Raw genomic sequence first — 13,150 nt, 5'->3', positions numbered from 1 at the left:
TATGTGCCCAAGCTGCTGATTGGACGAGCCGAAACCGGAAATGACGTTACAGCAGTCGCATCACGTTTAATTTAAACCGGAACAAACAAAAGGAACCAAAGCAAAGCGCTGCAGCTGTTTTTTTTTTATTAAGTAAGCAATATACAACTAGTGTAAAACAGGATTATTCAAGGGACTGATGAGCGACATTTTAGCTCTTTTTTTACCGCAGCTTGGGCAAAAAATGGAAATGAAGATGATAGCAAAACACTAGCAAAAATATCAAGATTGTATGTTTTTATTTACATTTGAAAGTAATCTCTTTCATTTTTAACACGATTTAAGCGTTTTTTTTTTAATAGTTCTGGGATAAAATGAAGGACTCCCTTCCCGCTTTGTCAAGCCGAAGGGTGAGGAGGATCAGCGGGGCGGCCGGGCTGTTCTACCCGCTGCTCGGTGCCTGTCTCTGGGCTGCAGCGGTCGGGTACAAGCCGGTGATCATCGTGCACGGTTTATTCGACAGCTCAGGGGATTTTAAAGATTTACAGCGGTTCATAAACGAGGTGAGTGGTCGCAATGAACAGTGAGTCGCTACATTTGGCTCCTTTTTAGCTATTTTTAGTATATTTATACTTTATAACATGACTCGTACATTTTGTTTTTTCAGGGGTTGACCTTATACTTTATATACTTCAGGCCTTATATCACTGCCTTATCAGTACAACGTGTAGGCCTACCTAAAACATGCTATCTTCTGTAACATTGATCAGTTTTTATAATAAGAGTAGAATGAGAAAATGTATTGTAATGCAATATATTGCAATATTCTAATTGCAATAACACGGGACATTGAGTGATCAGTAGGCTACTATAATAAAGGTGTGGTGCACTGAAATGTATTATTATAGAGGTACATTTGCTATTTCTGTTTAATAGGACGATATTACCTGTAGTTTGCACTGTACTAATTTGTACACACTGCATGTTAATGTAAAAAACAAAAAACTTTCTTGAGCTAATGTGCGCTGTTTGGATTATAAAATATGATGATTAGGCTAGTAGTCCATGTTGAGGAGGTTTATATTCAGTAAAGTCCGCGGTAATGAATGGACATTGATATGGGCCCTGTCCAGCTTTTCTTGAAAATAATTATTTTATTATTTACACACCCACTTCTGAAACAAACGCACAGTTTAAGATTGCGGTTAAGTTGTGGATATGGTGCCATTTTAATTATGAAGGTTGATTAGGTTAAACCAAGATTAACTTCCTCTTTTTCACATCTGCTGTTAGACTGGAACCAGATTAAACATATTTCTGAAGGCAAAGAAAACGGAAATCAAGACCGTAGTTTGTCTGCTTCAGAAAGCCTGTACTGCCCAATGAATATTTAAAGCACATCCTTTCCATTTGGTATACCTCAACATCCCTGCGGACCTTTTACAACAAATGGAGTTGAGTCATTTGATTGCCCTTTGTATCGAGTCATGTGATTGCCCCATTAGATACAATCAGATTATGTGCACACATGGCTATATTGCTTATATTAATTGATATCAAACTGAATTTTCAAGAAAGTTTACACAAATATACCTTATGTTGCTTTTGGCCTTATTAACTAGTGATCCATTAATACATCTAAGTGCAGTTGTAGTTATGAAATGTTCCTCTTCTTTCTCCTGCAGTCTCATCCAGGCACAAATGTTTCCGTCATCGACTTGTTTGACAGAAGTGCCAGCCTGCAGCCCATGTGGAAACAGGTGGAGGGATTCAAGGAAGCTATTCAGCCAATAATGCAAAATGCAGAAGACGGGGTCCATTTTATCTGCTACTCTCAAGGTCTGTGAGTGCATGTCTGCAAATGAAATACATGAACTTCAATGTGGTATTCTCTTAAAATTATAAAACAGTCTTTGTGCCAATCTTGCTATAAGTTTCCTCAGTGTATTTCACTCTTTTATTTAAAAGACGGGGCTTTACATGGGATTTTTTCTCAACTCCTGAGATTTCAGTTTCAGTCTGGCGTTGGAAATTCCCAACCTGCAGTGTGTTATTTAAACTGCTAAAAGTTCCGGTTGGTAAACACCAGGGGAATATATGTGAATGCCCATGACATTTCCTTTGCCCATGACATTTCCTTTGCCCAACAGTGAATTACTCATGTGGAAATTATACAACATGTTACCACAAATATTTATGTGAAGACGTCTAGATTTGACCTTAAAAAATGTTTGTTTTTTATAGATTTAAAGGTTGTGCTTTACTGAAAATTGACTGAAACTGAAACTTATCATCAGAAACATGAATATTAAAAAGAGTAGTGTGCAATCTTGATTAGATTAAAAATAAAACAACTAGTTAATAAATACATAATGTTTTACTTTGTCTTATCTGATAGTCAATTTAGCACCTTTTTGTCTGTTTGTTGGGCAAAACAAGGCACTCCGTTTTGTTTATTCAAGTACAACTTAAATACACATATTAAGAATAATATATATAAAAAAGTCATTAATTTTGGAATAGTAAGCCCAAAGGACACTTAGAATTAATAAAAGTGTAGACTGAAGTCGTAGCATATTATTGTGTATAATTCATTTGTATGTACAATTATCATAAAAAATATACACTGGAAAAGAAAATATATAATCAAAAACATGATGTGTGTACATTAAATATCCAAAATGTGTAAACAAATGTTCATGTACAGACTTGTGTGTCATTTTCACAGGTGGGCTTATTTGCAGAGGCATCCTCTCGACTCTCAACGACCACAACGTCCAGTCTTTCATCTCTCTGTCCTCGCCGCAGGCCGGGCAGTATGGAGGTGAGTTCTACTTTAAAGGCTGAACACATGATTATGTTTAAAGCAACTATAATCAATAGTTGTTATAACAATTCATCAAATGACAATGTGTAATCACGGTGAATCTGTGATTTTTAGAGGGGCAACACTCCTAGTTAGCTTCTCTCTCTGTTATAAACCCATTAGAGGGGATTTCAGCTCTTGTTTGAGCTTCACTGTTTCTGTTCACTCTGAATGCTCATTGTGTTGTTTACGACTGCAGAAGCCAGCAAAGACATCTTTAACAACCCATGTTGGTTAGCTGGTGTAAATAGTGGAGCATTTAGCAGTTAAAGAGACAAATATTTCACTCAAAAGTTGGTAGAGTCAAACAAAACAAAAACAGCTAAAAGAGAGAGCAGATTAGAAAGATTAGAAAATCAGCAAGTTGTTGTATCTACTCAGAAGAGACTATGTTTCAATGTTATGTTGTTAACCTGTTACCGCCCCAAATTGGCAAAAAATCAGTTGTTCCAGATTTAACATGTTAAGGACTGTTTGTTCCATAACTCGTTAAGCTTGTGTCTCATCATGCTCTTTGTCTCATCAGACACCGACTACTTGAGGTACCTCTTCCCACAGTTTGTGAAGTCCAACCTCTTCCACCTCTGCTACACATCGGTAGGTCAGAGGATCTCCATCTGCAACTACTGGAACGGTGAGAATTATTTATATTCTGGATCTTGTCAAACTCAGAAAAGGATATGAGATTAAGTGTAAGAAAGCTTCATAAATAAGTGTTTTGACATCCTGGTTGTTTGTCCTCTTCCTCCAGACCCCCACCACAGAGACCTGTATGTGAACAGCAGTGATTATTTGGGTCTGCTCAACAGCGAGCGATCAAATCCAAATTCAACAGGTCAGCAAATTATTTGAGGGTAAAACTCATCCAAAATTGTAATGAATGTAACCATCAGTGGATGTTGCTTTATTGGTATGATGCAACAGTAGGTTTGAGCTCATAGCTACAAAAAAGTAGACGGATGTTGTTGCTTGTCTGTAAATGTTTTCTAAACTTGCATTTTGTTTCAGTTAGTCTATAATTTGACAGTAAAAACTTTGACTATCCAGGTCTTAAAATTGTAATCCCTTTTATTACATTTATTTATAATAAACAAATGATTTATATATTTAATCAATGATATCATACACAGTACGTAGTAGAGTTAATGGCAGAGCTTACAGTATATACTGGATTGCTGTGCAGCCATACATAATTAAGTGTACTAAAGTGTACCTCTCTATCTCAGAGTGGAAGAAGAACTTCCTGAAAATAAAAAAGCTGGTGCTGGTTGGAGGACCGGACGATGGAGTCATCACTCCCTGGCAGTCGAGGTGAGTTCGTCCTCTGTGCAAAAATGCAGATAAAATACCAGAGTATTATTGATACCCTTTATGAAAGCCTTGTTGTTGCTTCACCAAATCCTTTTTTTCCGTTGTCATATGACATGTTTTACGCTCACTTCACACGTCTCTGCTTTGAAAATGTTGCTTTTTCTTGACTGTGGCTGATCAGATGACTCTCATGTGATGCTCACACTTTATCTTTTCTCTCTCTCTGTCCCTCATGGTCTTTAGTCAGTTCGGATTTTTTGACGACAACGAGACGATCGTTGAGATGCAGCACCAGGATGTGAGTGAAAGACTAATTCCACAGAAACACATTAACAACAGCCTTTATTTTATTGTATTGCCCCTTGTGAACATTACTAATACCCTAACATTATTGTATATTGTTTCTATCCATATTTATTTATTGTGTCATGCACAAGCAAACATATAGTTCAAAGATATCTAAAAAACAAATATTGACCTGACAAGCACACACCATATATACATTTCCAACTAAATAACTTCTTTATAGAAAGTTTCAAAGATTTTAAATTGTTCTCCAACCTAAATAAGCTGTTAGAAATAACAGACATTTTACAAAATAAATCCCTGAAATCTCCATATAAATACAAAGTTGCCATAAATCATATTGCTTGTTTTTTTCCTGTTTCAGATGTATTTAAGGGATGTTTTTGGTCTGAAGACGCTTGGGGCTCGTGGAGATCTGATCATCTGTTCTGTTCCCGGCGTGGAACACGTGTATTGGCACTCAAATGAGACTGTGTTCCACCTGTGCATGGAGAAGTGGCTGGTGTAGAACAAAACACTCACACACAGATACACACAAACAGAGATACACACCCTGTAAACTATGAAGCATGTAATCTCAATTTTTGGATTACAGATTCAAGAAATTACTTCGTAATTGTAGTGTTTGCTGACGAAGTTTGGACTATAGGTTCTGAACTATTTAAGTTACATAAAAGGGAATAGTTGGAACTCCACTACTTTGCTTTCTTGCAGCGTATCAGATAAGAATATTTATACCACTCATGACCATAAGTCCTCGAAATCATTTAATGTTTGTGAATTTGAGGAGGTAAATAGGGGCCTTGTAAGTTTAGAATAGTCAAGAATAGAATAGAAATTAAATTATTATTTTAACATTATTAAATCATCCGTGTTCCCCCAGCAGATGCTTATTGTTTCTCATGTAAACGGCGTTGAGGAAGTACAACATTATTTAACCTTGATGTTTAAGAACGTGTGGGAATACTGGTGTCTGTACAGTGTATGAAACTTCAGCCAGCTGCTTGGTTTTCATCAACATGTAAAACTACATATTTTAATTATTTCTTATTAAAGGTAGGGTAGGTACGTTTGAGAAACCGGCTCGAGATCGCTAGAATTTGAAAATACACAACCGGAGAAAATCTGCCACTTCCTTATAGAGCCCCTCCTCCAACACACACGAACGCGCACATGACCAATGAGGGCACGAGATAAGTTTGTGCACAGATGGAAGGCTGACAGGCAGGCAGGCCATCCAGTTATTTTAGCCGGGCCGGCTAAAATGATTGGTCGTGCTTTTTACAGCGCTACGGCTTCCACAGAGGACATTTTTGTATGGATTTTTTGTCAAAACACTTAAGATATTCATTGCTATCGGGATGTTAAGAGCATTCCATGGAATATAACAAGTGTATCTCGAGCCGGTTTCTCAAACTTACCTACCCTACCTTTAACCCTTCTGCTGTCAAACAAATCCAGCATTTCCATGTGTGCTAAAGGTATTTTCTCAGAAAATAAAAAGGCCCAAACTTTAAGAAGCAACCAATATGAAGGCTCCTATAAACTTGGTAAAGGTTAAACTATAATAATAATAATAATAATAGCTTGCATTTATATAGCGCCTTTCAAGGGACCCAAGGTCGCTTTACAAGTAATAGGACAAAAAGAAACATAACAAAACAAAAGTCAGACAGACAAAACAACAGATCGATTAGGGGCCGAAAGCCTTGGCAAACAGATGGGACTTGAGGGCCCTTTTGAAGGCGTCGAGTGTGGGGATGTTGCGAATCTCCGCAGGGAGAGCGTTCCAGAGGGTGGGGGCTGCCACACTGTAGGCTCTGTCCCCGAAGGTTCGCAGTTTGCTGCGGGGGGTGGTAAGCAGGCCAGAGTCTGAGGACCGCAGGTTCCGGGGTGAAGGATGTCCGATAGGGACTGGGGGGCAAGGGCATGGAGGGACTTGTAGGTAAGGAGGAGTACTTTGTAGGATATACGGAACTTGACCGGCAACCAGTGTAGGTGGATGAGGGTGGGAGTGATGTGCTGCCACGGCTTTGTGTGTGTGAGTACCCTAGCAGCACAGTTTTGGACATACTGGAGCCTGTCCAGGGTTTTTTTGGGAATCCCGAACAGGACACCATTGCAGTAGTCCAAGCGGGTGGTGACAAACTAGCCATTATATTATTACACTCCGCAACAGTAAAGCAAATCAACATAAAAGAGGACTGCAGCAGTTTTGATTTGCATTTCAGAAAGGGAATTTCAGAAGGGTCATGTATCAATGCTGCAGATGAGACATTTGTACTGTTTTTACAGGCTCAGTAGTCCCTCATGACTGTAAAGAAACGGTGGAGTGCCCCTTTATTTAGAATGAAAGCGAGCACAGAATATATCCATTTGTGTGTTTGATCACACATACCTCAAAACAACCCACAACTCAACAGTGCCTGATCGACGTTCTGTCATTGTGTCTACATGTACAGACTCACTGCCCTGCTCATCTTGTGATGCAGTAATTTATATATTTGTATTCCTCCATTTAATTTATGTGTAAATCTGACCGTAAATATCATATATGCTATCGTTATCATGCAGTGCTTTAGAGATTTCATAGATTAAGCCTTACCTTTTCCCCTCATGCCTCTGTGTTTTGTGTCCCATACCGAAGTGCTACAACACACTGCCTTTAATGATGGTGCTTAGGATGAAGAGGTGTGGATGAAGAGTGGCTGGGAGAGGGGCAGTGCTATATTAGTGTTTACTTGTCCACCAGACTATTGTTCATGGCGCTTTTTACCTCCCATCCCATTTAGATATCTCAGGCGTTTTACCTACATGTTTGTCTGTTTGTTGGAGAAGGGATTTCTATTAACTGTTTGCATTTTATTGGATGTTATGTACAAAATAGGTGTTGCTCAAAAGGAAAAAAGGAATGCAAATATCGATTGTGTGATAGAACAACAAGTGGATTTTATTGAGTAAAGTATTCATTGCACAAGGTTTAACCAGATAAAAAGAAGGGAATTGATTAACTGTTTTTAAAGTTGTTAGCTTTGCAGTATTATTTTGATGGCTGCGTCCTTTGTTTCATGCCTGCTTGTACAAGTTAGTTAACCTAGTTGCATAAATTATGTATTTAAGGGATGTCCTTTCTCTGGTCAAGTTTTATTGCTTTAAAAATGTAAATGTGGTTGTGGACAGTTTTTTTTAACATTTAAACAGAAACTACTATTTTGACTCTGTCCTACAATTTCTACAGTATTTGGAAAATGAAAATGTGTCCAATGTCAATTCCTCAATAAAAGGCCATTTGTAATGTCTCTTTTTGTTTTATTTTTTACAACAACAAGTATTTGTCTAGTAAGTTCAGGAAACCCTAAAATATTTAAACCAGCACAAAACTGCTCCTAGTACTAGGATGGGTTAAATGCAGAGGTCAAATGTCACTGTGTGTGCTGTGTGTGACCATTAAAGAGGGGTCATCCTCCAATTCTATCTCTATTCTTAATTTAATTATTAAATCAAATATCAATATATTTATTTGATTTTTAAAGCCAAACTATGTATATCTGGTTCTCCTTATGTACTGTTTAGGTGTGACAAAGGTCAACCTACTTTGTAAAATATTTTATTTGGATGAATGGAAGAGTGAACAGATTAAAGCAAATAAATACATAAATAATTTTCTTGAAAAAAAAAATCACTTTATATTTTCAATACATGCAAAACACAAAAAAAGGACAACATACATTTGAGAACATGAAACAAACCAAAGCAAAACTTTTTTCTTTCCATCCTCATTTGCATAACATTGCTTTCACGTGTTATGAGCATAGACTGTATAAATAAAGGTTATGAGTCAAATGGACTATCGACCTGTGCAATGTCAGCTTAGGCAAGGCAAGGCAAGGCAAGTTTATTTATATAGCACCTTTCAACACAAGGTAATTCAAAGTGCTTTACAAAAATGGAAGACATTTTAAAAATGGCATTTAAAATCAGTCATTAAAAAAAAAAGATAATAAAATAAACATTAAAAGAAAAAATACATGGATAAAAGTTAAAAGTTACAGTTCAGTTTAAGATGTGAATAGTTCAATTAAAAGCAGCGGCAAAAAGAAAAGTCTTCAGCCTGGATTTAAAAGTAGTAAGAGTTGCAGCGGACCTGCAGGTTTCTGGGAGTTTGTTCCAGATATTTGGAGCATAATAACTGAATGCTGCTTTACCATGTTTAGTTCTGACTCTGGGGACAGAAAGCTGACCAGTCCCTGAAGACCTGAGAGTTCTGGATGGTTCATAATTTAGCAGTAGGTCAGACATGTATTTTGGGCCTAAACCATTCAAAGCTTTATAAACCAGCAACAATATTTTGAAATCTATTCTTTGACACACAGGAAGCCAGTGTAAGGACTTCAGAACAGGAGTGATGTGATCCACTTTCTTAGTGTTAGTGAGGACTCGAGCAGCGGCGTTCTGAATTAGCTGCAGCTTTCTAATAGATTTTTTAGTGAGGCCTGTAAAGACACCATTGCAGTAGTCGAGTCTACTGAAGATAAAAGCATGGACAAGTTTAAACATGTTATCAACTTATTTATATTCTTAACAAGTAGTCTTGTAGTTTCCAAGTACTTGTATTTAAGAAGTCTTTATTGCCCTCTTGTTAGTTGCTTTCTTAGAAACAAATAAAAATACAATTCCCTGCATGCTCTGCGCACCGGAAGTAACCCGCCATTTCACCGGATATCTGCACGCACCGCCTGGAAAAGGCCCTTTTCCGTCTCTGAGAAGTGTGGTACAGAACGGCAGACACAAGTGAGTAAAGAATTCACATTTATCTCCTTCCATACGTCTTTAAAAATAGTTTTCTCTGTTAAGTAGACAAGATGCTTACTCCTGTTGTCCAAAAAATAAGAAATACACGTCAAAGTTTTGCCATTCTGATGTTTTATTTGCACTAAGAGTTTTGCTACGAGCACACAACGGTGAGCGTTAGCATGTGGCTAGCTTCTTAGCACATGTGGATGCGGCATGTTGATCAGCCACATCGATAGATCTCACATTCATTACTCTATTTATCTTAATACTGCAATAGTGTAAAAACGTGACTCATTATTCTTCAGTAGAAAATATTACCCCTGTATATCCTTATAAAATGACGCTGATTTTTTAAGTGTCCGCTAGCTTTTTAGCTGACAGCAAGCTAACGTTACGTTAATTAAGGAGAACCAGGCTTCATCTCCGGCCCTGATGTGAAAATGTGGCTGTCCTTTTTAACAAGCTTCTTCCATTACACTCAATCACAACTTCACATTCGCGTATCATTGTTAAAGCTACATAGTTAAGTAGTTTATTTTGCGACGTATGTAACCCCGTGAAGGTAAACATTTAAACGGAGAAAGCTTTGCAACGTAACGTTAGCGCTAGATCAATTTAATGTATACGGATGTAATGCGACAATAACATTTGTCTTTATAATGTGGTCAATATCAACCCTGCATGTTACAATTTGTGATTGGGAGCATATCCATGTTCCCAAGATGGATGTCCTAGAACGATTAGAATTCCCCAGTCCTGAGTAAAATGTAATAGGTGAACACTAAGGTTCACAAATAGTTGTCTGAAGAGCAATGGGCTTTGTTTTAACTTTACAGCAAGAATTGACCACCGTCGTGTTTCTTTTTACCTTTTCCTTAGTGACTGAGTGGGAAACTGCCCCAGCTGTGGCTGAGTCCCCAGAGATCAAACTCTTCGGCAAGTGGAGCACCGACGATGTCCAGATCAATGACATCTCCCTGCAGGTATACAGTGAAGTGAAAGTAGCTGTTGTATAGAAACCTATGATTATAAGGCAACTAAAATTGTTTCAATATTCACGATTTATAGAAAGCTCTATGTTTGTATATGATTGTTAAAGCGAGGCTAGAGTCACGCCTCGATACAACCCGTTGTCCTGGTGTGCTAGAGTGCTCGTAGAGGAAATTGTCTTTGCTTATTCATTGGCTGTAGTCTCTTGTGGCCCAGTCAATCACCAACTCAGACACACTAAGTCTTCATACATGCTGTACCTTAATAAAGCCTGGGTAAAATCTGCACAGACCATGTTTAAATCGCCTCCTTTTTTACTACAGGATTACATTGCTGTGAAAGAGAAGTATGCCAAGTACCTGCCTCACTCTGGAGGACGTTATGCGGCCAAACGTTTCCGTAAGGCCCAGTGCCCCATTGTGGAGCGTCTGACCAACTCCATGATGATGCACGGCCGCAACAACGGCAAGAAACTGATGACATGTCGCATCGTCAAGCACGCCTTCGAGATCATCCACCTGCTGACAGGAGAGGTATGCATGTAGTGTGCAGCATAATTAAGGCTGATTTAAACTAATATTTGGGAGGCGGCAATAGAGCAACTGGTGAACAGTGATGCTAGTTTAGTCTCCACAGATTGAATTGGTTGTCCAACTCCGAAATCCCATCATGGCAGATTGAAATAAATGTTTGCTGTAGAGGAACTTCAGATTATGTTTTACTTCATGCTTCATTTGTTGTAATTTTTTTGTATTTTGTGCAAAAGCGAGGCTAGAGTCACGCCTGGATACACCCGTTGTCCTGGTGTGCTAGAGTGCTCGTAGAGGAAATATCTTTGCTTATTCATTGGCTGTAGTCTGTTGTGACCCAGTCAATCACCAACAAAGATACATTACACTACCGACCAGTGTTTAATTCACCAAATGTAATTTGTCACACAATAATATTTCTCTTTTATCCCATATTAATTAAAAACTATAAATGTACCCCCAGCTAATAACACATTTTTAACACACTGAGAACATGCAGCTAGCAGACATTGAGGAACTACATTTGAAGAAAAAAACAACTTTTGTGTCGGGTTTCAGTTTATATACATTAAGTTAAAAATAAAAATGTTGTCCACAGAACCCCCTCCAGGTCCTGGTGAACGCCATCATCAACAGTGGACCCCGTGAGGACTCAACCCGTATTGGGCGTGCTGGTACCGTCAGGAGGCAGGCTGTTGACGTGTCACCCCTCCGCAGGGTCAACCAGGTAAACCCACTCACATATACTATTTAAAATAAAACAAACATTGTTTTTCTTAAAGGCTAGTCTTTGATTTAAATATGAAAATGTAATCATCCCAGAAAATGAAAGAGCTTGTGCTTTACATACCTGGAACATTTGCTTTTTTTGCATTCTTTTTAATGCAACACACATTAGACAAATGACAATTTCACCTTTCATTTATTTAGAGCTTACATGGCAGGAGTTGTACAGTCCATAAACAAAATAAATACTGCTGTAAAAGTGGGCAAATAACTTCCATTAATGAGAAAAGGAAGCCAATTGGATGTTCCATTGCTACTGCAGTGTAATCATGCAGCTGTTGTGCAAAATATCACCCAATTTTTATATTTTTCTCAACTCATCTCTACATAGCTAAAATCAGAAATGTCAGAATCCAAGGCTGCACCCAATGTTTTTTTTCTTTTCTTTCTGAAAGTTGCTTAGTTTGCTGTAATGACTGTTTGTATTTTGTGCATAAAGCGAGGCTAGAGTCACGCCTGGATACACCCGTTGTCCTGGTGTGCTAGAGTGCTCGTAGAGGAAATATCTTTGCTTATTCATTGGCTGTAGTCTGTTGTGACCCAGTCAATCACCAACAAAGATACATTACACTACCGACCAGTGTTAAATTCACCAAATGTAATTTGTCAGTCACTAATGTCTCTCCTCGTCCTGTAGGCTATCTGGCTGCTGTGCACAGGCGCAAGAGAAGCTGCCTTCAGGAACATCAAGACCATTGCAGAGTGCCTGGCTGATGAGCTGATCAATGCCGCTAAGGTAACGGTTTATTCACTTATAGCAGGCTCACTATCTGATTGAAGTGCTGTGTGTAATAGCTGTTGAAGATAACTTGATATCATTCCTATTATTGCACCCTTCTGATGCGTGTGCATTGATTTTTAAGTAGTGTTGAAACAGTACCGTCTGTAATTCTGATTACGGCTGATTTAAACTAATATTTGGAGGCTGCAATAGAGCAAATGGTGACCAGTGATGCTAGTTTAAAGTCTCCACAGATTGAATTGGTTGTCCAACTCCAAAATCCCATCATGGCAGATTGAAATAAATGTTTGCTGTAGAGGTACTTCAGATTATGTTTGACTTATTATACTTAATTTGCTGTAATTGTTTGTATTTTGTGCATAAAGCGAGGCTAGAGTCACGCCTGGATACACCCGTTGTCCTGGTGTGCTAGAGTGCTCGTAGAGGAAATATCTTTGCTTATTCATTGGCTGTAGTCTGTTGTGGCCCAGTCAATCACCAACAAAGATACATTACACTACCGGCCCGTGTTAATTCACCAAATGTAATTTGTCAGACACTAATGTTTCTCTTGTATCCCATATGGGCTGTTTAAAGGTAGAGTTTCAGAATTTAAAGAGTGTCTTTTATTTTTGCCTGACATTTCACTTCCATTTTTCAGTTTTCTGTAATTCTGGTCTTCAGTTTGTATATTTTCCTGTGACTGCATGTTGATGTAAACTAACCAGCCCTCTTCTCCTAATTTCAGGGTTCATCTAACTCCTACGCCATCAAGAAGAAGGACGAGTTGGAGAGAGTTGCCAAGTCCAACCGTTAACATGTTTTCTTTCTACCAAAACAAATAAATTTGAAGAAATTCCATTGATG

The 13,150-nt window shown here is 38.3% G+C and overlaps 2 protein-coding genes and 4 non-coding genes across 6 annotated transcripts; all 6 read left to right on the top strand.

Moving 5' to 3' along the window:
- The first annotated feature begins 94 nt into the window (after positions 1–94).
- Positions 95–5,637, top strand: ppt2b (palmitoyl-protein thioesterase 2b). The gene is made up of 9 exons (XM_034124735.1): positions 95–269; positions 342–542; positions 1,665–1,818; positions 2,708–2,803; positions 3,372–3,479; positions 3,597–3,680; positions 4,072–4,156; positions 4,400–4,454; positions 4,827–5,637. The coding sequence occupies exons 2-9, from the start codon at positions 354–356 to the stop codon at positions 4,968–4,970; spliced, it is 915 nt and encodes a 304-aa protein (XP_033980626.1). The 5' UTR covers positions 95–269; positions 342–353; the 3' UTR covers positions 4,971–5,637.
- Positions 5,638–9,141: 3,504 nt separating this feature from the next.
- rps5 (ribosomal protein S5) lies at positions 9,142–13,144 on the top strand. The gene is made up of 6 exons (XM_034125040.1): positions 9,142–9,253; positions 10,136–10,239; positions 10,570–10,779; positions 11,375–11,503; positions 12,200–12,298; positions 13,032–13,144. Coding segments are annotated over exons 1-6 (612 nt in total). The 5' UTR covers positions 9,142–9,252; the 3' UTR covers positions 13,101–13,144.
- On the top strand, positions 10,354–10,486 carry LOC117478517. The gene has a single exon (XR_004555480.1). It is a non-coding gene; the product is annotated as a small nucleolar RNA SNORA3/SNORA45 family (small nucleolar RNA).
- Positions 11,011–11,141, top strand: LOC117478516. The gene has a single exon (XR_004555479.1). It is a non-coding gene; the product is annotated as a small nucleolar RNA SNORA3/SNORA45 family (small nucleolar RNA).
- On the top strand, positions 12,000–12,130 carry LOC117478515. Its single transcript, XR_004555478.1, has one exon. It is a non-coding gene; the product is annotated as a small nucleolar RNA SNORA3/SNORA45 family (small nucleolar RNA).
- LOC117478514 lies at positions 12,668–12,798 on the top strand. Its single transcript, XR_004555477.1, has one exon. It is a non-coding gene; the product is annotated as a small nucleolar RNA SNORA3/SNORA45 family (small nucleolar RNA).
- Positions 13,145–13,150: the final 6 nt, after the last annotated feature.

The sequence above is a fragment of the Trematomus bernacchii genome, unplaced genomic scaffold, assembly GCF_902827165.1.
Source record: "Trematomus bernacchii unplaced genomic scaffold, fTreBer1.1, whole genome shotgun sequence".
NCBI lineage: Eukaryota > Metazoa > Chordata > Actinopteri > Perciformes > Nototheniidae > Trematomus > Trematomus bernacchii.
Note: the sequence above shows the minus strand (reverse complement) of the source record. Positions and strands in the feature narration are given on the sequence as shown.